Consider the following 26,458-nt stretch of genomic DNA (forward strand, 5'->3'; position numbering starts at 1 on the left):
ATATATATATATATATATTACACACCCACAGTATCTCACAAAGTGAGTACATCCATCACATTTTTGTAAATATTTTATTATATCTTTTCTTGTGACAACGCTGAAGAAATGACACTTTGCTACCATGTAAAATAGTGAGTGTACAACTTGTATAACAGTGTAAATTTGCTGTCTCCTCAAAATAATCCAACACACAGCCATTAATGTCTAAACCGCTGGCAACAAAAGCGAGTAAACCCCTAAGTAAAAATGTCCAAATTGGGCCCAGTTAGCCATTTTACCCCCCCAATGTCATGTGACTTGTTAGTGTTACAAGGTCTCAGGTGTGAATGGGGAGCAGGTGTGTTACATTTGGTCTTATAGCTCTCACTCTCTCATACTGGCCACTGGAAGTTCAACATGACACCTCATGGCAAAGAACTCTCTGAGGATCTGAAAAAAGAAAAGAATTGTTGCGCTACATAAAGATGGCCTAGGCTATAAGAAGATTACCAAGACCCTAAAACTGAGCTGCAGCACAGTGGTCAAGACAGTTTCCACTTAGAACAGGCCACGCCATGGTCGACCAAAGAAGTTGAGTGCACATGCTCAGTGTCCTATCCAGAGGTTGTCTTTGGGAAATAGACGTATAAGTGCTGCTAGCATTGCTGCAGTGGTTGAAGGGGTGGGGGGTCAGCCTGTCAGTGCTCAGACCATACGCCGCACACTGCATCAAATTGGTCTGCATGGCTGTCGTCCCAGAAGGAAGCCTCTTCTAAAGATGATGCACAAGAAAGCCCGCAAACAGTTTGCTGAAGACAAGCAGACTAAGGACATGAATGTCCTGTGTTCGGATGAGACCAAGATAAACCTATTTGGTTCAGATGATGTCAAGCGTGTGTGGAGGCAACAATGTGAGGAGTATAAATACAAGTGTGTCTTGCCTAAAGTCAAGCATGGTGGTAGGAGTGTCATGGTCTGGGGCTGCATGAGTGCCCTGGGGAGCTACAGATCATTGAGGGAACCATGAATGCCAACATGTACTGTGACATACTGAAGTAGAGCATTATCCCCTCCCTTCAGAGACTGGGCCGCAGGTCAGTATTCCAACATAACGACCCCAAACACATCTCCAAGACAACCACTGCCTTTCTAAAGAAACTGAGGGTAGAGGTGATGCATTGGCCAAGCATGTCTCCAGACCTAAACCCTATTAAACATCTGTGGGGCATTCTCAAACGGAAGGTGGAGGAGTGCAAGGTCTCTAACATCCACCAGCTCCGTGATGTCATTATGTAGGAGTGGAAGAGGACTCCAGTGGCAAGCTGTGAAGCTCTGGTGAACTCCATGCCCAAGTGGGTTAAGACAGTGCTGGAAAATAATGGTGGCCACACAATATTGACACTTTGGGCCCAATTTGGACATTTCACTTAGAGGTGTACTCATCTTTGTTGCCAGTGTGTATTGAGTTATGTTGAGTGGAGAGAAAATTTACTCCGTTATACAAGCTGTACACTCACTTTTTCTTAAAGCTGAACTTAACCCAAAAGGGCAAGTTTTGCTTTAAGTCCTCCTCTGCCACATTTGGCATATTTTTTTTTTTTTTTTTTTTGGGGGGGGGGGGGGGGGCGGGGGGGACCTATTTTTGACAGATACCCACTTCAGCTTGGATTGCCTAGGTGATCTGAGTGGTAGTTCTCCCCTCCCCCTTCCTCCCTGCAGTCTTCTGGGACACATCACAGGTCCCAGAACACTGCGGGACCATTAACAAAGTACAGCGCAGCTCATGCATGGGCAGTGGGCAGCCAGCTGTGAAAGCGCAAGCAGCACAGCCGGCTGTGGACAGTTATGATGCTGGCATCAGGAACCCTGGTGAAGAACTAGCCCAGATAAGGACAGCTCTGGATAGGTGGGGTGTCCTGTTAAAAATTGTCAGCATCTACAGTATTTGTAGCTGCTGACTTTTAAATGTCTTTTTCCAGAGTGAATAACCTCTTTAAAGATCTAAAAGTAGGCAGTGACATAGCCTGAGGCATCTGAGCATACATGTTTGTTTTATGTAGGTCACTCTGCGTCGGCTTTACGTTGGGGAAAATACCTAGTTGTCTAGGTAAAGCATATGATAAAACAGTCAGCTTCTGCATAGGTCAAGGGTGCGTTTCCCAATCCAGCCATATTTGACTAATTGGACAACAATCAAATTGTGTCTTTGGATTCATTTAGCCTAGATAATTCCTCACTGAGAATCATGGACACTCGCATGCTGTTAGGAGCTTTTACAGTTTTTTTTTCTAGATTTCAGCCAACCTTAGACACTACAATAAATACTGCATTTACAGATATGTCACGCTATTGCACATCTTGATATTTGCACTTGCTGTATAGCTGAACACAATCTCTTGTACCGCATTGTCAGCCATGGTAGGCCTTGAAGGGATGCACTAGGAAATTTGTATCTCTCTTTTAGCACAAACATCCTTGGTGCTTCTGAACATTTAGAAAACTATGTAAATATTTGCCAATATGTTCCACAGTCTTGTGTCATAAATTGTGATTTGGGTTTAGAGACCCCCTTGAGAACATTTTTCGTCTGAAGGAAATAATTATTGATCTGAAAACGTCTGAACCAGCATATAAAGATCCACTGCCAACCATTCCCTCCACCCTATCTATTCCCACCATAGAATGAAAATGCCAATGAGGAGCCGGGCGATGGGGAATACGTCAACCTGTATTCCTCCGGGCAAGGCAACGGAGCTCCCCTGCCCAGTGATGGTGTAAGTAAAGACGCAGCGGGGGTGAAAGGGGCACCAATGGGGATTAAAGATAAACCCAGCCCCCTGCATGCCCAGCATTATGCAACGCATGCCCCCTCCTCTGTCCTCCCTGCTGCGCCAGACCACTGCACCGCATGACTGTGTAAGAGAAGTACCATCCTCCCCTTCTCCGACCCCTCCTTTACCTAACACTAACGTTTCAGTCCAGGATTAAGATACCCATGCACTTTCTGAAATTAACATTTTGTGCATGACTTTACCCATAACCTGTTTTCCATGTAAGAATTACACCATAATTTCGTTTGTGCCATGGTATTAACTAAATAGTGCATTCTTATGTGTGATTACTGTATGTCTGAAGGTTGCTGCTTTATTCAAATGTTATGTGAAAGAGCAAAGCCTGAGGATTTATCTGCCTGGTCTTCGTCACAAAGAACCCATAGCTAAGGGTCACTGTTTTTTTTTAAAAAACATTTTTTATCTGTTCAGCACTGAGATCGATGATAATATACGTACAGGGAGAGTGATTTATTAAAATTGGTGTAGCTGTGCATGGCAAACCAATCAGCTTGTATCTTTCATTTTCAAAGCTTAACTGAACATGCTGAAGGTAGAAGTTGATTGGTATCCATGGACAGCTGCGCCAGATGCTGTCTGCTCCAGTTTTCATAAATTCACCCCATAGCACCGAAAAATCCTGAAAGTTAATTGAGGTTGATTCACTTAAGGAGTAAAACATGTTCATTTTGCGAAGAAAGTTTTTACTTACCTTAGTAAATGAGGTGAAGTGAAAATTAATTTTGCAAAGAACGCTGAACCATGTTCTAGTAACATTTGGATTTTTAATATTTACCGTATTTATTTTTTATTACATTCATGCTGATGTATATTCAGATGACTGAGGTCATCACAGCTTCAACTTTTTCCTAAGCGAAGTGAAAATTCACTTTGCAAAGTGAACATGCTGTACTCGTGTCTAAATAATTCTGCTGGTTTTGGCATAACTGAACCTATGGGCACAATGTTTCAGTGAAAGATGTCCACCATTTATATGTAAAGCATTGGATGAATTGTTGGTGCTGTATAAATACCTGTATTAAATATATCTATGAATAATGTGACAAAGTTGAGCCCTTTCAAACTGGCTAATACCTAAATAAATGTGCGAGTAAAAGTACCTGTAAAGAACACTGTAAATGGTCACCTCTCCTCCTGCCCATGCTGCACATTTACCAACACATCCGGGGATTTCTGTTCTCATGTGCCCCCTGCTGTGCTGTGCTCAGTGGTTTCTCCTGCAGACTCCCATGTCAATACAAGATACAGTAGTGAGACAGGACAGGAGATTGATACCCCTGGAAGTATCAGATACAGAATAACCTTCAGTGGAGAATTTTTCTATAATAGAGCAATGTGGGCAGCAAGAGAGGTAAGTATTTACAGTTGTCTTTACAGGTACTTCTTTTGCTGGCAAATGTATTTAAGCACCAGTTGCTTCCAAAAAAAAAAAAGTGTTAAAAGACCCTTTTAAGATGAAAGCGCTAATCGGTAGTAATTATTTGGTTGCTCTAACAGGCATTTTAACATCTGTTGTTGGTAATTTTTCCTTGACTTAATAGAACCAGCAATGCTTAAAAAAGCCAAAACCTGCAAATATATGGGCATCCTCTAAACTGATTTCCATTAGAATGAACCTACCCTCCCTGTCTTCGCTGCCTTTATGTATTCACTTTTCACCATTGCTGTCAAAAGACTCAGTTACTTGTGACCAGGGAAGAGCTGTCCTGGTTTTTCGAGGCTGTGGGACATCCAGTCAGCTGTCAATATTGCTTGGGGGTCGATAGGAATAATTGAACACACTTCAAGTTGAATACACATTTCAAAAAGGCTATTTAACAATCACATCTTCATGCCACTCAAATGATACTCAAGCAGCTAACTAGCTGTTGATCACATCATTGATCACCTGTCGTCGTGCTGATAATTGGTGGTGGTGCAAACGTTTTTCTCTTTCGTTCATTTACAGACACCGCTCCTGGTATTCATAACCATTGGGTTATACTGCCCCTTACAGGAGTAGGACACTAGGCAGAAAAAAAATGGCTACACCCATGGGCAGTCCCAGGGGTTATACTCCCTCTCTCTGCTATAGCCACTCAGTTTTTTTTCTGCCTAATCAGGAGTATAGACCTAGTTCCTAGAGTCGAGATCTTTGATCCTGGCAAAATTTTATTTTTAAGTAGGAATTTTTCTTCCTCCTGGATATTTCCTGTAAGATCTACAATTACCTGCAGGACTGGGCAACGGGCTGGATAACTAGATCCAGTGGTCACCCCAGTCTGGCCAGCGCGTGCAGACTTTAGGTTCGCGCTAGGTCGGCTGTGACATAGCCCCACTAGACGGGGGCTGGCCTGCGAGTTAAACGCCTCGCGAGGTCGCATATGACCGGGCCTCGGCCCGAGTCGCAGCGTTACTCCTGGCCGATAGCCCCCCATTTCGATAGGGATGGGTTCTGTCTGGAGCAGTGCCCACCTGGTTCCTGGTGTGGTGAATAGCTGTCCCCCCCTCTCCCCCTGGATGGTTTTGGAGTGGATGTGGGCCCCTCCTTGGGATGATTGGACCCCCGGGTTCCCCTCCTTCCCGCAGGCATCCCCCTTGCCAAGTCCCTCATCCTGCCCCCCCTTCCACATATGCTGGGGCTGTTTGGGTGGTCTAGCCACAATCCGGGGTGGGAGCAGGGCACTGACTGGCAATGGGGGCCATGGGGGGGTGCGGCCGTGGGAGCCCCTCCTAATCCCCTGGAGCGGACTCCTGAATTATTTTACTTCCTGATCGCTGCACTTGTAGTGCAGATTATCCTGGTGGCTTCAGGTGCTTGTCTCTGCGGGTGGTGAGTCTGGTGGGGTCCTCTCCCCCTCTCCTGAGGATCGCTGGTGCTTTGTGCCTGGCGACCGGGTGGTGCTGCCAGCGCGATGGGGGTTGTCCCTTAGCAGTGTTTTACACTTTTTCGTGGGGTCCCCCTGGTGAGGTGACTCATGGAGTCTTTGGAGCACATTTCCCCACCTGATCCTCTTTTTCTAAGGCTACGGGGCCCTCCCGGTCCCTGCCCTGCACTGACGGGGGTCCTGGAGTCTCTTGTGTCCCAGGTGGAGGTGGCTTGCGACAGGCTAGCAAAAAGCGTCCCCCGCCTTCCCCTGCCTCATCTTTCTCATCAGATCCTGAATCTGATTTCGCCCCCGCGGACATGGGTGTCCCTGCTGGGTCTGTAACACCACGCTTCTGGAATCCTCTGATAGTGAGGATGATTCCTCCACATCTGCGACCGTGCACGAAAAGGTGCTGGTGGATGCACTGATTGTATCTGTTCGTGAGACCCTGAAGATGAAGGACGCAGCTGAAGCTGCGATAAAGGCACAGGTTCCCTTTGGCACTCTCAAACCATCCAGAGCGGCAATGGTGTTTCCTTTCCCTGCCTATTTTGACAGAATTGTCGCTAAAGAGTGGGGACGACCCAAGCGTCCCTGTGGGGTCCCAAAGTGCTTTACTAGGCATTACCCCTATGAGGAGTCCCTTCTTAGGAAGGGAACCGTGCCACCGGTTGTAGACCCTCCAGTTTCCAGATTGCACAAGGCAACCATAATTCTGGTTGGAGTCCCTGGCCTTTAAAGATCTGGCTGACCGGAAGGTAGAGGCTGTGGCCCACCATGTGTACACTCTGGCTGTTTTGGCATTGAGGCAGGTATTCGCCATTCCCCTAGTGTTGAAAACTCTGTCCAAGTGGGCTAAGCTCTTAGGCCGTGACCAGGAGGCCTTTGCCGAGCTGGCTGCCCAGGTGGTCCAGGGGCTGCAGTTTCTGTAATTCCTTTTTGGATATGGCTCGCGCCTGATTTGGCAGTGGTCCTTCGGCGTGTCTTTTGGCTCAAGTGCTGGTCTTTGGATCAGACTTCAAAAAAGGCCTTTCCAAGGCTATCGCCTGTTTGGAGCTACCCTGGATGACATCATTAAAGGTCTCCCAGGGGGGAAGAGTACTTTACTTTTCTAAGAGCAAGGAACCTCGTCGTAAACGTGGGCCCTCCTCCTCAGCTCATAAGAAGTTTTTACTTCCCTCAAAATGGACTGACAAGGGCTAAAAGCCTTTGCGGTCCTCTCCAGGAGGATCCAAACAAACCTGGTCTGGCAAGCCAAGATCAGGCTTCTCCAGACCCACGGACAAGGCTCCTTCAGCATGAAGGTGCGCCTTCACCCGTATCGGGGATGGGGGACGTCTTTGCTGGTTTGGAGCCCCGTGGACCTCCCTAGTGCAAGACAAGTGGGGTCCACGAAGTCTTTCGGTCTGGCTACAAGATCGAGTTTCACTCTTGTCCCTCGGCAAGGTTTTTTTTTTTTTTCAACTTGCGCCTGTCCCAGAGCGCTTACAGGGCCTGTTAGGGGCGGTACAAGACCTTTTCCTTCAAGGGGTAATTGTTTTGGTTCTAACTTCTGAATGTTTTCAGGGTTTTTACTCAAACCTGTTCACAGTCCCCAGGAAGGAAGGCTAAGTGTGTCCAATCCTGGACTTCAAGGGGCTAAACTGCTTTGTGCGTGTACAGAATTTCAGAATGGAGTCCATTCAAATGGTGGTGGCATCCCTGCTTTAGAGGGATTTCCCGGCCACTATCGATATCAAGGATGTCTACCTTCACATTCCAGTATGTACCAGTCACCAGCGTTTTCTCTGCTTTGCTGTGGGAGAGGAGCATTATCAGTTTGTAGCGTTAACCTTTGGTCTTGCCTCTGCTCTTTGGGTCTTCCCAAAAGTGTTAGCCCCGGTGCTAGCCTTGCTACGCCAACAGGGGATCACGATACTGGGCTATTTGGGCGATCTCCTTCTGCGAGCAGTCTCCCTCTGCTCTGGTGGACAACCTGGAGATCACAATATGAACTCTGCAGGAGTTTGGCTGGGATCTTAATTTTCTGGTTCCGTCCACTAAGCTTGACTATCTGGGCCTGACTCTGGACTCGGCCTTAACCAGAGTGCTCCTTCTTCTGGACAAACTCCAGAAATTGCAGGCTGCAATTCGCCTCCTGCTGTCCAACAGATGATCGTCCCTCCGGACTTGCATGCGGGTGCTGGGCCTGGTAGTGTCTAGCTTTTGAGGGGATTTCGTTTGCACATTTCCTTATGGGGTCCCTGCAAAGGGAGATTCTGACCAAATGGGGCAAGACTCCCCAGTCTCTGGAAAATCGGATCTGGCTGAGTCAGGGAACGAGGGAGTCCTTGATATGGTGGCTTCGTTCTACAGCGCTTCGGCTGGAAAATCCTTCCTCCCCTTGTATTGGACAGTGGTCACCACGGATGCCAGCCTGTCCAGCTGGGGAAGTGTCCTTGGCAAGCATTCAGCTCTGGGGATCTGGACGCTGGAAAATTCCAGACTAATACCGATCAATGTCTTGGAACTCCGAGTGATCAGACTGTGTCTGGATCATTGGACGGATCGTCTTCAGGGTTGTCCAGTGTGCATTCAATCAGACAATGCTATGGCCGCGGCTTATGTCAATCATCAAGGGACACAAGAAGTGTCCTGGCGGCTCTGGAGGTAGCCGACATTCTAAGGTGAGCAGAACGGTTCCTTCCAGTCCTCTTCACAGTACACATTCCCGGGGTGGAAAATTGGCAGCCGGATTATCTCAGTCGGCAGGTGTGGGACCACGGGGAGTGGTCCCTTCATCCAGAGGTGTTTCATCAGCTGTGTCTCCGGTGGGGCACACCCGAGGTGGATCTAATGGCGTCCCAGGTCAATAGAAAGGTGCAGAGGTTTGTAGCTCAGTCAAGAGATCCTCTGGCGTATCTCACAGACTCAGGTCAGTATCGGCTGATTTACGTCTTCCCTCCTCAAGCTTCTGCCCAGACTTCTACGCAGGCTCGAGGCAGAAGGGATTTCGGTCATTTTAGTGGCTCCGGACTGTCCTCGCCGGGCTTGGTATGCAGATCTGGTGCGGCTGGTCGCCGACGTTCCTTGGAAGCTTTCTCTCAGGGAGTTTCTTCTGTCCCAAAGGCCGATCTTCCATCCTACTTTACAGTCGCTGGCTTTGATGGTTTGGCTGTTGAACGTCAGGTGCTGAAGGGTAGGGGTTTATCGGAGTCTTTGATTCCTACCCTTTTGAAAGCTAGGAAGATCTGCCGTCGTACGTGGAAGACGTACATTGCGTGGTGTGAGTCTCTTGGGATTCCTCCTCGCCCCTTCTCAGGGTTTCAGATCCTAACCTTCCTTCAACGGGGGGTTGAACAGAAATTGGCCTTGAGTACCATCAAGGGCAGGTGTCGGCTTTGGCGGTCTTCTTCCAATGACCTTTGACCACACACTCCCTGGTGCGTACCTTTCTTCAGGGTGTCCGAAATTTGGTTCCTCCAGTGCAGGCTCAGTTGCTGCCTTGGGATCTTAATTTGGTGCTTTGAGCTCTGCATAAGCCTCCTTTTGAAAATATTCGGGTGATTCTCCTGCTTACGTTGTCCCAGAAGGTGGCCTTTTTAGTGGCTATCACTTCTGTACGCAGGGTGTCGGAACTGGCAGCATTCTCCTGTCATTCACCTTACATGGTAGTTCTTCGCCCCTGTCCGTCATTACTTCCCAAGTTTGTTTCTGACTTTGATTTAAATGAAGACATTGTATTGCCTTCCCTGTGTCCCAGGCCTAAACATCCGAAGGAGATTGCCTTGCATGTAGTCCAGGCAATTGGGTGTACCTGGCAGCTACGGAGTCTTTCAGGAAGTCAGACTCTCTCTATTTCTGCTCACGGACCTTGAAAATGGTTGTCTGCCTCTTTTGCGACCATTTCCAGATGGATCAGACAGACGGTGGTTCAGGCCTATTCCAATGGGGGGTCAGGGTCTTCCTTTCCCTGGCACTCTACTAGGGCGCTTAGTGCCTCCTGGGCCTTCAATCATCAGGTGTCAGTGACATAGGTTTGCAAGGCGGCCAACTGGTCATCAGTGCATACTTGTACAAAGTTTTATAAAGTGGATGTGTTTGCATCTGTGGATGCTTCCTTTAGTCGCAAGGTTTTGCAGGCTGCTGTTTAGAGGACCTGATCCTCTTTGAGGGGGTTTTGTTTTTTCAGGTGGGCTCCGGTTGTTGGTTGTGCACCTGTTGCCTGGTTAGCTGTTTCGCCTTGGGAATTATTTTGTTTGCCCCCACCCCTCGTGTTTACACTGCTTTCGGATGTCCCGTTGGTTATGAATACCAGGAGCTGCGTCCGTCATTGAACGAAAGAGAAAATGGGATTTTTGACTTACAGTAAAATCCATTTCTCTGATGTTCATTGACGGACACAGCACGCACCCCCCTGTGGAGTTATTATTCGTCTGACACTGCTTGCTACAAAACTGAGTGGCTATATCAGAGTATACCCCCTTGGGACTGCCCATGGGTGTAGCCAGGAATTTTTTATGCCTAGTGTCCTACTCCTGTAGAGGGGGGGGGGGAAGTATAGCCCAATGGTTATAAATACCAGGAGCTATGTACGTCAATGAACATCAGAGAAATGGATTTTACGGTAAAATCCAATTTTTTTATTTTTTTTCTGTGGAGCTATCACTTCTATTGATAATACATTTAGTAGATTTAGGTATTCCCTTATACGCTGTGTTACCTTGTCAACAGCAACATAGCACCAGCCTATGAATACTTTAAACATTATTTACTTCAAAAGGCTTTTAGGTTGTCCTTTGTTAGTGAGTAAGGCCCTATGCAAACAATATTGTGAAAGACCTACCTTGAGACATTTAAGATGTTACATAGACGCTCAAGATTATATACCGCTAATGTATCACTGCTACACATATTCTCTATGTTCCTAAAGCAGCCTAGCAAGAGTGAATTTTCAAGAAAGGGAAGTCTCAAAATAGATTTTGTGCAAATGGAAGCAGAGGGTAGTATTTAAGAGGACCAGTTCCTCAAATGAGTGATAACATGGAAGCCATGTTTTTGAATTATTTTTAAGAAATGTAATGTTTTAAGTTTTCAAGGCGATAGATAGTACTTTAGTCATTGGATTATTTTTCAAAGTAACCATATAGTCTTTCAAATATGAACTATAAGTGTTTTTTTTTTTCTCTGTTCTCATTGAGGATATTGCCCTCACTTTCTGTCCCCTAGATGTTTGGGTGTCACTGAGATCGGAAGTGATGGGAAATCTCACCAACAGTAAATGCATTTTTAAAAGCTTGATAAATTTGGACCCTTATCCACTGTGCTCAAACTGAAACAAAGAAAAAAAATAATTTCCCGCTGCAGTTGGGAGAAAAAGAAGGTTTATCCAATAAAAATAGATACAGAGGGACTGGAGATCAAAGCTAAGGAGGACATTGCTTGCCCACTGTGTGCACAGGTTATGTGAAACCTTTACACTACATAGTCAGGTTGAAAAAAGACACAAGTCCATCTAGTTCAGCCAATTAAAAAAACAAAAACAGCCATACAATCCCATATACACAATCCTATACCCACAGTTGATTAGAGGAAGGCAAAAAAAAACCCAGCAAAGCATGATCCAGTTTTCTCCAGCAGGGGAAAAAAATCCTTCCTGGTCCCCTGAGAGGCAATCCGATATTCCCTGGATGAACTTTACCTATAAATGTTAGTGCCCAGTTATATAGATGCTGAAATACAAGAACATCAGTCACTCCCAGTGCTCACAGGTCCTCCACAGAGAAATGAAGCTTAACAGGCAACACATCCATAAATGCCCCGAATTCTTGGCAAATGCAGCCCTTGTCAGATAGGGGAATCCAATGCAAAACTACAAAAAGAACAAACGGGGAAGGCTAAAACACCAAGTGCATTACCAAAAATGTAATAGAAAAGATATAAAACCAATAAAAATGGATACTCACAAACGTACAGTATAAAAGAACATGTAAACCAGAAGATGCTGCGTTGAAGCACTTGTACCCTGCACCACACGGCATCTCCCAGTTTACATGCTTTTATACTGTAATTTTGTGTGTATCCATTTTTTGGGGTTTTATAGCTTTCCTATTAAATTTTTAATAACATGATGAAATAATTTTCATTGGCAATACAGCTGATCCTTAAGTGGGGGAATCAGTTAGTTGGAAACTGTTAAATCGAATGCCTAACATATACAAAGCTCTTCCTTTAGACATTAACACGTAGGGCTAGTAAAGTGTTTTTCTTTGTTTTAAATAGTATGTTTATTTGAGCCCTTCCCTTATAGAGCAGAATCTAGAAAACTTGCTTGTTAGTTTGACAGAACTGAGTCAGTTGTATGCAGCTTCGAATAAGGAGCCGCTTGTCTGTACAGGCGCTTCTAAAAGCCAGGCCTTAAACACACTGCATAATGACTGGCAATTGACTTTGCATAAGGAATACTAATGAAATGTAGTTCCAGCTGCAGACAGTTATCCATAGAGAAGTCCTTTAATTTGAAATGGACGGCTCAGAGGCTAACCCAAATATGTGAAGAAGGCCTTGATAGCTGTTTACTCTTCCACCAAATGGTCATTAGCACACTTTGTGTTTGTCCTAACAGCTAGTCGGCATTACAAGGAATGAACATCCAGACATTTATATTTTAATCAGGCCACAAATGTTATTGAGTTTGTCTAGAAGGTATGCACATGTGTCATCCGTACTAATACTACTTGGGCACATAGTAGACAATATAAACAGATGTGTTCAGTTGGATTTCCCATTCTACTTGTTTGGAATCAAAGTAGATATTGAAAAGGTAGAGGTGCTTGCAACCAACCCTCGAGCAGAATATTGACAGGTTAGTTAGTTGATAAACTCCAGAAGTACCTTTAGATGCAACAGCAGATCCATCATATGACCATACAGAGCCCAACATGAATGATTGACATGGATCAAATGGGGAAAAATCACAAGAGCAGCCTAAATACAACACCAAACAAGGATATGGTATGCATCCGGTCAAAATTACGAGGTTTGTATACCAATGCTTGAAGCCTGGCCAACAAGATGGGAGAGCTGGAGCTGCTGATGTATGAGGAGGACTTAGATTTTGTGGGGATTACAGAGACTTGGTTCGACAGCTCCTATGATTGGATGGCGACCATTCAGGGGTATTCCCTTTATCGCAGAGCTAGAGAAGGTAAAAAAGGGGGAGGGTTATGTCTGTATATTAAGAACAGTGTACAGGTAAATATGAGGGATGATATTAATAATGGAGCTATGGACGAAGTAGAATCCCTATGCATAGAACTTCAAAGGGAAGGCACTATGGTGAAAGTAATATTGGGCGTATTCTATAGGCCCCCCAACCAGAGGGAGGAGGGGGGGCGGACCTCCTTTCACAGATTGGATTGGCAGCAAGGATGGGAAATGTCATTATAATGGGGGACTTTAATTATCCAGATTTAAACTGGGCAGAAGGAACCGCGCATTCATCCAAGGCTCGGCAGTTCCTAAATGTTTTTCAGGACAATTTTATGGGTCAGATGGTGAATGCACCAACAAGGAACAATGCGGTACTTGACCTACTGATTACCAACAATACAGACCTGCTCACGGATATAGAAATACAGGGCAACTAAGGAAACAGTGACCATAGGTCAATTAATTTCAGTATTAATAATAGTAATAGGAAACACAAGGGTAATATAAGGACACTTTCAAGAGAGCCAATTTCTCAAGACTGCGCTCTTTGCTAGAAAATATCAAATGGGATAGAACCCTAAGAACACAGAGGAAAAATGGGAGTGCTTCAAGAGCATACTAAACAAAGGGATTGGCCAGTGCATTCCAAAGGGAAATGCATTCAAAAGAGCAAAACCAAACCCTGGGTGGCCAAACTCCAACATAAAAATGCATATTAATACTAAAGAAAAGGCCTTCAAAAAATACAAGGCTGAGGGGTCATTGGCAGCATTCAAGCATTACAAAGAGAGTAATAAGAAATGTAAAGGCAAAATCAAGGCGGCTAAAATAGAACACGAGACACATATAGCGGAAGAGAGTAAAAAAAAAAAATTCTTTAAGTATATAAATAGTAAGAAAGAGAGGCCAGAACACATTGGCCCCATAAAAGACGATAAAGGAAATCTGGCCACAGAGGACAGAGTCTTCACAAAAGAATTGGGGGGGGGGGGGGCTACACTAATCCAGCTTGTAATGCTAAACGAAATAATACACCTCAGGAAGTACCCCCGTGGCTAACAGAGGATAGACTTGGAACTAAACTAGAGAAACTTAACATAAATCACTGGGACCGGATGGCTTGCACCTGAGGGTTCTTAAAGAGCTCAGCCAGGTGATAGCCAGACCATTATTCTTGATCTTTAAGGATAGTTTACAGACTGGTATGGTGCCAGCTGATTGGAAAAAAGCCAACGTGGTACCAATATTTAAAAAAGGGCCGAGATATATCCCGGGTAACTATAGGCCGGTCAGCCTAACATCAGTAGTCTGCAAGATTTTGGAGGGGTTGTTAAGGGACTACATACAAGACTTTAGTAATGAAAACGGTATTATTAGTAGTAATCAGCATGGTTTCATGAAAAATCGTTCTTGCCAGACCAATCTATTAACCTTCTACGATGAAGTGAGCTGCCATCTAGATAAAGGAAAGCCTGTGGATGTGGTGTATCTGGACTTTGCAAAGGCATTTGACACAGTTCCCCACAAACGCTTACTGTACAAACTAAGGTAAATAGGCATGGAGTATAGGGTGAGTACCTGGATAGAGAACTGTCTCCAGAGGAGAGTCCAGAGGGTGGTGATTAATGGGGAGTACTCAGATTGGGCGGGTGTGGAAAGCGGGGTCCCCCAAGGTTCTGTCCTGGGACCAATCCTGTTTAATTTATTCATAAACGACCTAGAGGAGGGGATATCTAGCACAATCTCGGTATTTGCAAATGATACTAAACTAAGCATGCCAATATCTTCTATGCAGGATTTGGAAACCTTACAAGCGGACCTGAACAAAATAATGGGGTGGGCAACTACATGGCAGATGAGGTTTAATGTTGAAAAATGTAAAGTAATGCACTTGGGCGTCAGAAACAGAAAAGCAAGCTACTCACTAGGGAGGGAAACCTCTGGGTGAATCGAAGATGGAAAAGAACCTGGGGGTACTAGTGGAGAACAGGCTTGACAGTGGCATGCAATGCCAAACCGCTGCAAGCAAAGACAACAAAATACTGGCATGTATAAAAAAGGGGATTCACTCCAGAAATAAAGGAATTATTCTCGCACTCTACAAGACTCTGGTCCGGCCACATCTGGAGTATGCTGTCCAGTTCTGGGCACAGGTCCTCAGGAAGGGTGTGCTGGAGCTGGAGAGAGTCCAGAGAAGGGCAACAAAAATAATTAGGGGAATGGAGAACATCGGCTATGAGGAAAGACTACAAGCACTGAACTTATTCTCTCTGGAGAAGAGACGATTGAGGGGGGATATGATATCAATGTACAAATACTGTACTGGCGACCCTAGCATAAGGAACAAACTTTTTAGAGAAAGGGAATACAATAAGACACGTGGCCACTCACTAAAACTAGAGGAAAAACTGTTTAACCTTAAAATACGTAAGGGGTTCTTCACTGTCAGAGCAGTAAGGATGTGGAATTCTCTTCCACACGCAGTGGTATCAGCAGGGAGCATCGATAGTTTCAAAAAACTATTAGATGAGCACCTTAAAGACCACAACATACAGGGGTATACAATGTACGGTTAACAGCAAACACACACACACACACACATCATAGGTTGAACTGGATGGACTGATGTCTTTTTATTAACCTCACAAACTATGTGTGCAGGTTTAAAACATGCTTGAGAATCTACAGCAGATTTTAAAAACAAGTGTTCATTGTTGATTGCTTGTTTCTACACAGATTATTGTAACTAGTAATTGTGTTCACTGTCACAGCCAGGGTGCTCTTCTGCCAAAATAATAATCCATGTATGGGCATCTTCAAGTGCATCTTTTACAAACCTGGGCAGTGTTAAGCATATGATGGAAAAATGCAGATGCCAGTGTTACCTTTAGTGAAATCTGCATGTCGGATATAGGCAGCTGAATTTCTAGGCAAATTGTGACTTTTCCTGTAAGATTTGGATTTGGTCCTGTCCCCAGCCATCCCCCGAGAGTTAGAATTGCTTGTATTTGGGCTGTAAACACAGCATGCTTCATACATCAGTTCAGGATTTATTACAGGTGCATTTGACCTCCTTCAGACCCACATTTATTCTGCTTCAAGATGCTTTTATTCTCATAGACTGTATGGGCAAAGAAGCTGTTCTGATGTGTACACTGGTCCTTAGTCTGGTAGACACTGGTTCCTGAGTCAGTAGATCAAGAGATACAGGCAGCTGAAGTTATGTCCCTTCTGACTCTGATTCGTTTTTGTGACAAGTTTGCTTTTTGTAAGGGACTTCCAGCTTTTTAAAGGTTATATAGTATATAAAAATAAATATGTAATGGCTGCCACTGCAGACTTGCTTTTGAACAAAAAAAACAAACCTATGTATCACCATTCTTATATTCGCACACAGACTGCAGTGTTAACGAACAGCCAATCTAACTCTACAAAACCCCTGAAGAAGGGGATGCCCCGATCCCCTGAAACGCATTGGAAATGTTTTCTCACACACTAACTGATCATTTTTCTTCAACCAGATGGAGCTTCCCAGACGTTATTCATGCACAGGTCTTCTCAGCCACCTCTATAATCTCTACTTAGTGTGTCACTGACCAGGAACAAGCATGGACATATAAATTGTCTCCCACCTGATATGCATATACTTGGTGATCAACAAGTAGTGAAGAGGTGATAAAAAAAAGAAAACGTTAACAATGACAGGCCCATATTTGTATTCTACCAGGTTTTCTAAACAATAATACTATTTTGTCACTTGCACTCCCAGCTAGCATCTTGGACTATTGCAGTTCTGGGCAAAGTCACATCAATATTAGGTGCTGGGTTTATGATGCCCTGAAGTTTTTAAGCTGTCAGAAGTAAACACTGAAACAGAGATATTTTATGCCCGAGACTGCCCGCCAACCACCATGCAGGACAAATGCAAAGATTTGGAAGGGCCCTGTGCTGAGGTCAGTGGTAGTGAACCCTGTCATGAAAGACAAAAACAGAGGCTGCTATCAGGGACCTCCCTTTATAATGCTAGTTGGTTGGCTGTCATGCTGAATGAATCCCTTTCTTTAAACCCTTGAGTCATTGATACAGAATAATAATCAGACATGCAGTTCTGACCTTAGCCTGACTTCTTGATCTGCAGCCTTTTTGCAGGTCCAAGACTGAAACCAGAAGCATGGTAAGCAGGCGACTAGCTTTCAGAAAGTGTTTAGCAATGACAGCTTCCAATATATTTTCATGACATTGTTGGCTTGTTTGAAAAGACAAATTTGTGAATTTACTATTCATGTTTTCAAAATCAAAATTTTACTGGGTATGTTTTTATTTTAAAGCAAAAATACTCCCCTTCTTTTTTTTTTCTTTTTTTTTTTTATGGAGCCCCCAAGAGATTTATGCTATAATGTGCTGGTATGCACTGTATATTAGGATATTAAGGCAGACTTACCTGTGGTTCCTGCATTTCAGCTAGTCTCAGGCACTTTATCTTCACCAGGTCTTCCTTCTGGGTTCCCTCTAACTGCTTGAATGGCTGGGCTGCGATGGCGTCATGCCCACGCATGGGAGTCACTAGTTCATCATCACAGCAGAGCGATGCTGTAAATGTACTCTGAGCTGTGCATGCTTTGCTCAGTGTACATTACCACTGTTAGGCAGGGAGAAGCATTTATGACAGAAGAGAGCTTAAAGGAGAAGTACAGCCAAAGCTCGTCTGTGAATCACAGGAATGAAGTTCGTTCTGGACTCCTGTGACCCATTTTCAGCAGGCAATAGGCCGAAGCCCGCTGGGGAAAGATCCAGACAATATGGTCAGGATCCACCCAGATGCCTGGACCAGGCACATGGCTCAGCCTCTCAGCAAGTTGCTGAGAACCTGAGCCAGCCACTACTGCCCCTCCATAGCCCAGCGCTCCAGTCAGTGCAGGGGATGCAGCGCAGAGCCGCTGACTGATCACCAACTCTCTGATCATGGAGCTCTGAGAACTGAGCAATCAGCATTCTTTGATCGCTCATGTTCTCAATCTTAGAGCCGGGGGGGGGGGGGGGGGAGACAGACGCAGCATCCACTAAGGTAAGTATATATATATATATATATATATATATATATATATATATATATAAAAAAAAAAGCTTCTCTTTTAATTCCACTTTAAGAAACTACATTAAAGCCCAATGCATTATGTTTTTTATATATTTCATTTTTACTTGTGTGTGACTATTTCATATTTACGGCTTAAAGTAGTTTGGGACCATTCTGTGGTATACCATTGCATAGAGCCGGTATATATGACCCCCCCCCCCCTTTTTTATTTTCTTTCTTTAAATAAAGCAGTTGGGCTTTAATATCACTTTAAAGTCAGCTTGTGGTAAGCTGTAGACAAAAGCATGGCTTTCTTATTGTACGTCTAGCCAAAAGGGTTTTTTGTCTTCTTAGCTTTGGGCAAAGAGGGAACCCCCTGTAACTTTGATTTTTCTCTCTATGTCCTTTTGGGGAAAAAACTTTTTTACTTCCTGTCCAGGTGACAATGTTGTCACTGTGGAAGATAGTAAGGGGGATCTCCAAAGGGGATGAACCATTTTTATTGCTATTGTGTCCCTGCTAAAAAAAAAGTTCCTCTCACTTTCTATCCTGGTGACAACTTCACGGGAGGGAGAAGGAGAAATCTGAACAAGCCACAGACAGCAAAAATGTCCTGACGGAGGCTCTAACCATTCTCTAATCTCTGGCTCGAGGTGCACTTTAATAGCTAAGGGGGCTAAAATAGAATTGAAGAGCAGGAGAGATCAGACTAATGAATAAGTCAGGGGAGGGACGCAGCATCAGACGTGATCAGGCATACACAGGATACCAGCAAGCATGCAGGTAAGCAGTTTTAATTAAAAAAACAAAAAAAAGGGCAGGGTGTTTTACAAAAAGATGTATTTGTTAAATAACGATTTTATGCAAATTTTTAAAACAAAATAAAATAGTTGATAAACTAACAAAGTAAATTTGGCCAAACGCCATTATACCTACTAATACCATTTAATGTCTTTGTAATGCTCTTCTTGTTAGGTAATAGTGAGTTATAAAGTCACAAAGCCTGAATTACGTCATTTCTTCTGCTGTATGAGTGGAGGTTATTCCCTCTCCACTCAGATTTGGATGTCCTGCATCACCTCATCTCCTCTAACAGCGGCTTCTCAATATAACTGTGCTTGCTTGCTTTCTTGCTGTCTGTAGTGTCACCATCTTTTCACCACATCCTTTATCACTGTGCTGCCAAGCAGTTGCTACAGTCTGTGTTTCCTTTGTGGCTGTGTCTTGTTATATTTTGGTAATAGTAGAAAGCAGATACTGGGCATATAAAAGCGACCTAATGTTAGAGGAATAAATGTTACTTTGTGATTTCAATTTATTTTTCTCTAATGTGGTCACAAGGTATACCTGAAAAGTCTAAAGGAATAGAATAATGGATTGCAGAGCTTGTAATGGGAAAACCATCAATGCTTTGGTGGGTAGTACTCCTCTAATAGACTGCAGAGGAGGTCATCTAATATATATATATATATTAATATATATATATATATATATATATATATATATATATATATATATATATATATATATATATTGGTTTTCTGAGTACCTCATTTTGAAGATCACTGCAAAACTATTTTAGATTGGTCACATGTACCTTTTACTTTGCACGGTGCAAGCAGCTATTTTGCCATGTGGGTGCAGCCTCATATCACTGACGATGTGAAAGCAAAAAGGACTGGCGCTAGGAAAATGGGACCTGCGCTCCCTCCATAATAATGAGCAAAAACCACCCAGGGGTCATAGAGCAGCTGTGTGGAAATAATGCACCAGGAAAGGTGCTGAAACATACAGTTACACCAACAATGACCACAAGAGAGCACTGAGTGGACCTACTGGATAATGAATGATGATCTAGAACAATATAATTGAATGTGGATGGCACTGTGTAAATAGTCAAACGATAAAAAGTTTGTTTGGGGACAATTCCATAGTTGATACATGCATCCATGATCCAGGACAGTGATCAACCATGCACAAACTCCCTTGACCCGCACTGTTTAACCCTGATAGGTAAAAACTCACAGGATGGACCAGCCAGGACAGTGCTGCGGTGCAGGCGGCCGTAATCTTCTCCAAGCCGTGGAAATAACAATAGGAGGGAATCCGGTTGTGTCCCGAACAGAGGAGGAGGACCACACTCTCCCAGGTGAAAGGAAGGCAGGAGATGTACCAACTAAGGACAATAGTGACCTCTTTCTGCCTCTTCCTCCTCCTTCCCCCTCCCACGCGCCACCAGTGGCTCAAGCCTGGCTCCAGACTGCCACTCCCCGAGGGTCTGACGTCCTGCTCGGGCTGTTCTCCCGCTGTGTACATAGCCACTGGTCAGCTCCACCACCGGCTGATTGTTACATCTACTACCTTCCTTTCATCTGGCAGAGTGTGGTCCTCCTCCCCTCTCCGTGACACACTGTTATTCCCTCCTATTGCTATTTCCACAGCTTGGAGAATATTACAGCCGCCTGCACCACAGCACCGTCCTGGCTGGTCATGCTACACTGGCAGCACACCAGAGAGGATCCATCCTGTGGGTTTTACCTATCAGGGTTTAACAGTGCAGGTCAATGGAGTTTGTGCATGGTTTATCACTATCCTGCATCATGGATGCATGAATTAACTATGGAATTGTCTTCAAATAAACTTTTTATTGTTTGACTATTTACGCAGTGTCATCCACATTCGATTATATTGTTCTATATCATCATTCACTATCCAGTGGGTCCATGCAGTGCTCTCTTGTGGTCATTGTTGGTGTAATCATATCACTGACAGCCTGCGTGTAGAGGGTTGTTCTAGTCAAAACTTTCTGTATTGAATCACGCTGGTGACCCTAGGGTTGAGCCATAGGGAGGACAAATCCCATCACAGACAGTTGTCACTGGAGCAGGTTTCTCCGTTGAAGTATTTCTTGTAATCTCTTGTTTCGGTGACAACTGTACATTTTTGTAAACAGAGGACTATCTCTATAAGTTTAAAGTTATTTGAAAAGCACCACGTCCCTATTGAATATTTAAGTGTGAAAAGTTATACTAGGAAGTATAGCTGGGTGCCACAGAAGGGGACTTTACAATAGGGTGCTTGGGTATTATGTGGTATACCAGATATGACAAAAAAACATATATTAAAGTAAAAAAGCAAAATATAACTTTATTGTAAACAGCAATAAAAAATACACTGTGATTGGAGAAGTCACAGTATATTGTACAAAATTGGATTATATCACACCGATAATAAACAGTCATATAATTTCATACAAATATAGTCATATACATATTCTCCTAAACACAAGGGTAAATAGTGTGTATGCTTTTGTACCCAGTTGCATCCACAATGGATGGTCTTTGTGCAGGAGGGGTGGTAGCCCACAACAATTAACCCAACATGTTTCGCAGCACTACCGCCGCTTCTTCAGGGGTATCTTTGAGGGTATCACATAAATATATTTGTCATGAAAGAAATGTAATAATGAGCTAAGATGATAAAGAAAAAGAAAAATACAATTAGTACAAAATCATGATATACATGTTTGTAATAGCTTGTACATTTAATGATATAATGTCAGAGCTTATTCAAAATAGTGGCTATAGTAAAACAAAAAATTGAGTAGTGTCCATGACACAGAAGTCAAAAGTAGTATACACTATCCTACCTGTTCGGCATGCAATAAAGCACGCTGTAGTAGGAGGTGCGACCACAAGGCCAGAGGGAAACCCCCCGGGGGCGGACACAGGAGACCGAACACAAATAGGGCATACAAATGCAGCTGAAGAAAATTATGATCTAAAAGATGAAAAAGAAAAAATAAATAAAATATATGCTGTACATTTTTGTTTTTCCACATCACTCTATTCGGTGTCAGTGGTCACTAGGACTGACAATAATCGAATGTCTATGGCAGTAGTAGAGAACCACCTGATACTTCTTGGGGTAGGGGAACCATTTAAAGTCTGTGTCTGCATATTTGTCTGGCTGGTTATATCACGCTTACATGACTGACTGTCATCCTATGTCAGTGACCACTCATAAGGTTGTATGTACACAAATGATCTTTCTTTTAAACAATGCTTCATTCAGTGCTTCTTCTGTTTTATGCCCTTATCGTTGCACAAAACCTGAAAAGACAGATCAAACACTGAATGATAAAAAGCCACTGGCTGTACTGTAAAAGGCAGAAGCCAGCTGGATGAAGCCTATAAACTTTGGAAATAAAAGGACACACTGCTAACCTTTTTTTGTGTTCAGACAGGCAATTAATAAAATAAATTCCATCCAGTGCTGCAGTTTCCATTCTGCTTTTAGAAATAATAAAAAAAAAATCATTGAAGGCTTATGAAGTTGAGTTAAATCAACAATCCAGAAGTTTCCATTACAGCAGAAAGTTATTGCTTACTAAATACCCCTTATAGAGCACAAACAATGAACGTGATGGTCAGTAGAGATGAGCTTGGGCATCCTGGGGCATACAAAATGTAGGCGTATGGGTTAGAGATTAGTTTGAAGAGGGCGGCTCATCTCCAAAGGTCAGTTCAATTGATTGCCCCTGTTAAGCTATTTAATGCTGCCTATTAGTGATGTTACTGGCTTTCATTCTGCTTAACGCCTCAAAGATGTCATCTTGCATCCCTGTATTAAAATGGCTGCCTCATTGGGCGTAAGGAACAGGTACATGTTACCCTGGAAGCATCTTGCTTTGTGTTCTGTGAAATTTGCATTGCATAGGGTAAAGGTACCTTTGAATTTGTGTTTTTGTATTTCTTCATTGCTGCTGTTTTGTTTTTTATTTCAGTTAAGGGTGAAAGGAGGTGTCAGGGTGTACGTTCTATATAATACTAGTGTCATTCTGTATGGGTGTAGAAGAATGTGGTGTGGTGAGAGGGTGCCTGTGTGTTGGTAAATGTGACAACAGCAGTAAATGATCAGTGTTCTATAGAGAAGGGGAAGTGCCCCATGATCTAGCTTACAATACCATAACTTACTGTGTATGAAAGTGATGGCTTTGGTCTCCTGCAGGAATCTCCTATAATCGATGATGAACATCAGAGAGCTTCCTCTTCTCAGCCCTGCGTTCCTGGCAGCGAGAACCACGAAACCACAGACAGGTACTGTTCTATTTTTGTCCTTCCTCTTCCTTGTTTCTAGTCCTGTGGCCCACCTAAAGCAACACATGTATGATGTTCTTTACTTTCTGTTCATTTTATACCTAGCACATTTGTTCCACATTCCTTATTCTCAAAGCTTAACCACTGCCGGGACCGCCAGCCCCAGATATATGTCGGTACTCTGACAGTGAATATAATTTTTTGAATCTGCGGGAGGTCCTCTTTCACATAAGGGTGGTTACGGTGTGGTGGGAGGGGTGCCCCCCGCCGCGTCCCGGACCCGCGGGCAGCTGGGAAAACAATCCGGTCTGCGCTCCTCACAGGCAGGAAGTCGAGTGAGGGCAAGATGGCCCCCACTCGACTTTATGGTCTTGGAGGACCGGAGTGAAGTCAAATGTAGTCTCCTAGCAACGCATTTAAAGAGCCAATTTTTTTTCATCATGGAAAAAAAAAATACTTTTTTTTCTTAGTGTAGATGTGAGTTCTGCAGTCTTTGACTCCAGATCTCACACGAAAGAGGTCTGTCATGCTTATTTCTATTACAAGGGATGTTTACATTCCTTGTAATAGGAATAAAAATTATCAAATATTTTTTTTTTTAAACTGTAAAAATAAAAATATTAGATAAAAAAAATTGGAAGGAAAAAAATGTAAACGCCCTGTCCCCATTAGCTCAGGCGCGAACGTATTCACAAGTTCCGCCCGCATATGTAAACGGTGTCCAAACCACACGCGATCGTTAGAGACCTCCTCTGTAGCTCTAAGCTGGTAACCTGTAGAATTTTTTAAAATGTCGCCTATGGGGATTTTTAAGTACCAATAATTCCAAGAGTGTGCAATTTTGAAGCATGACATGTTGGGTATCTATTTACTCGACGTAACATTATCTTTTACATTATAGAAAAAATTAGGCTAACTTTACTGTTTTCTTATTTTTTAATTAAAAAAAGTGAATTTTTTCCAAAATAAATTGTTTGGAAGACCGCTGCGCAAATATGATGTGATAAAAAATATTGCAACGATCTCCATTTTATTCTCTAGGGTCTCTGCTAAAAAAAATATATAATGTTTGGGGGTTCTAAGTAATTTTCCAGCACAAAAACACGATTTTAACTTGTAAACAACAAGTGTCAGAAATAGGCCCGGTCTTTAATTGGTTAAAGTGTCAAACCCAAGCCTCTGCATTTAATATATCTCGTCTCCCACAGTACATAGAAATGCAATAGTTTTATTAAATATAAACTGCTAAATACCTTTTCACATCAGCAGTTAGAACAGTCTTTTGACTTCTATCCGTGTCTGGTTAAAGCTAGTAGTAGGAGTTTTCATTCTCCCCTGATTATCCTATGAGGCTGCAGGACCCATGGGCCCGCTGTCTGGACAGTGCTGATTGGCCTTGTGCTGAGCATATGCACCCTCCCAAGAAAACAAAAAGCAAAACTCTCTAGCAATACACACCAAACCGAGCATGTGCAGCTTGCCCCCAAGACTCTGTGCTATCAGGAGATGGATTGGGGACAGGGGAAGAAGGGGAGGACCAGAGAAGGCAGGATTAACCCCTTAGGTTCCACAGTGACTAAAACAAGAATGCTTTACTGCATATACAGACTTCTTTTACTGTTGTGGGTTTAGTAATGCTTTAACTCTAGACAGACAACCAAACATACAATTAAAATGCATATGTATATAAACTGTTGTAGCTACCAAAGAAATTATGTTCTTAGCCGATCTTGTAATCTTTACGTCTCTGCTAGATAGCACTGCCTGGTCTTGGACTTTAAAAGTGGGCCATACTACATGCTAGCAATACACCTTTGTCCCAAATTCATCTGAACACTCATTTGGACAATAAGAAAAAAACTGCACACTCTTGAGTACATTTATGTGTCCTGTTCTCCTGTAATCAGGTTTACTGACTTCTTGGCTATTCCTGATAAAAATCATTCACTGGAATTAATAAAGACTGGCGCTGGCAGATTTCGCGAAGCTATCTCGCACGCATTCTAAAAGTAGAGAAGAATGCGCCAAATTCATATACCTGTCTAGAACTTGTACTTGAATATTGCTCATGCTGCACCGCATTTAGAATGCACCGAGACACTTTTGCAAAATTTGTCTGACACCGTTTCTCTTAATAGGCCAAAAGAGAGTTGGCCCTAATCAACGCCACTTTTGCATTTGATGCATTCAGTGCGACACAATGTAAACGTGGCTCATTTTAGAACTACCTGGATTTGCTGTATGAGCTACTATTAGAACCAGAAGTGTCACAAGTGCATCATTAATTTGGTGCAATACATTAACAAGAGGGAATAATGGCAGAAAAGTGGCACAGGAGCTTTATTGAATTTCCCCCTATTTTTTCTGTATTTTGCACTGAAAAGCAAAAATAGCTGCGTGTATGATGGTTATAATATTCTGTATTGTTAGCTTCATGTGTGCTATTATCCATCAGTCCTTGATGGCATTGCGACACTCGGGTTATAAAACAATGACCTGCATGGCTCTATCTACTACCCTCTGGTGAGGCATAAATACCACTTTTTTTTTTTTTTATGACAGATGAAGATGATGACAAATTGTTACCTCTTGTTTTAAGGAGCTAGGGCTGCACTTAACTATGGCTGGTGACTTAGAAAGTGCAGCTGTCATGTTTATCCCTGGTATCGGACAAGATTAAATTTGCTGCTTGGGCAAATGTGAAGACTCCTGCCCATGTTTGAAAATATTTTTTGACTTTAAAGTGTTAGTAAAGTCCACTTTTGAACTTGTACCCATAGGTAAGCCTTTAATAAGGCATACCTGTAGGTACAGTGAACATCTCCTAAATTTGTAATGTTTAGGAGATATTTACATGGGATGCAGCTGGTGACGTCACAAGTGCATGCGCTCTGAAGGGATGGCATACTCATACTGAACTTTCAGAGCTCTGTGCCGGGCCATGACTCGTGGTAGTGATGTAATCGCGGCCCGGCCATTCATACAGCTGGGGCCTGCAAACCTGGAAGGAAGACCAGGTGAAGATGGAAGCCCCGGCAACAGTGCAGCAAGGCAGAAGGGCTTCGTTCTAAGGTAAGTATTTTATAATGTGCTAGTATGCAATGCATACAAACACTATAGAGTTTATTTACTAAAGCTGGAGAATGCAAAATCAGGCTCACTTCTGCATAGAAATCAATTAGCTTCCAGGTTTTATTGCCAAAGCTTAATTGAAAAAGAGGGAGGTTAGAAGCTGAATGGTTTCTATGCAGAAGTGAGCCTGATTGTGCACTCTCTAGCTTTAGTAAATAAACCCCAATATATCATTGCTTGCAGGGGAGGTTTTTTAGTTTTTTTTTTTTTTTTTTTTTTTTTAATGCCTAAATTTACTACCGCTTTAACATAAAAGAGCCAGCAGGGTCTCTAATTATA

The 26,458-nt window shown here is 43.3% G+C and overlaps 1 protein-coding gene across 7 annotated transcripts in view; it reads left to right on the forward strand.

Moving 5' to 3' along the window:
- The window catches only part of RAPGEF1 (Rap guanine nucleotide exchange factor 1), a 182,987-nt gene that overhangs the window by 133,877 nt on the left and 22,652 nt on the right, over positions 1–26,458 (forward strand). For 4 of the 7 annotated variants that reach the window (XM_082263004.1, XM_082263007.1, XM_082263005.1 and 1 more), the window contains one exon: positions 22,959–23,047. In XM_082263004.1, coding sequence (XP_082119130.1) covers positions 22,959–23,047 — 89 coding nt within the window. Of the gene's footprint in view, positions 1–2,663; positions 2,757–22,958; positions 23,048–26,458 lie in introns of all 7 variants that reach the window. The other 3 variants (XM_082263006.1, XM_082263010.1, XM_082263008.1) reach the window with 1 other exon arrangement.

The sequence above is a fragment of the Pelophylax lessonae genome (genome assembly GCF_965119305.1).
Source record: "Pelophylax lessonae genome assembly, chromosome: 7".
In the NCBI taxonomy this organism is placed as follows: Eukaryota; Metazoa; Chordata; class Amphibia; order Anura; family Ranidae; genus Pelophylax; species Pelophylax lessonae.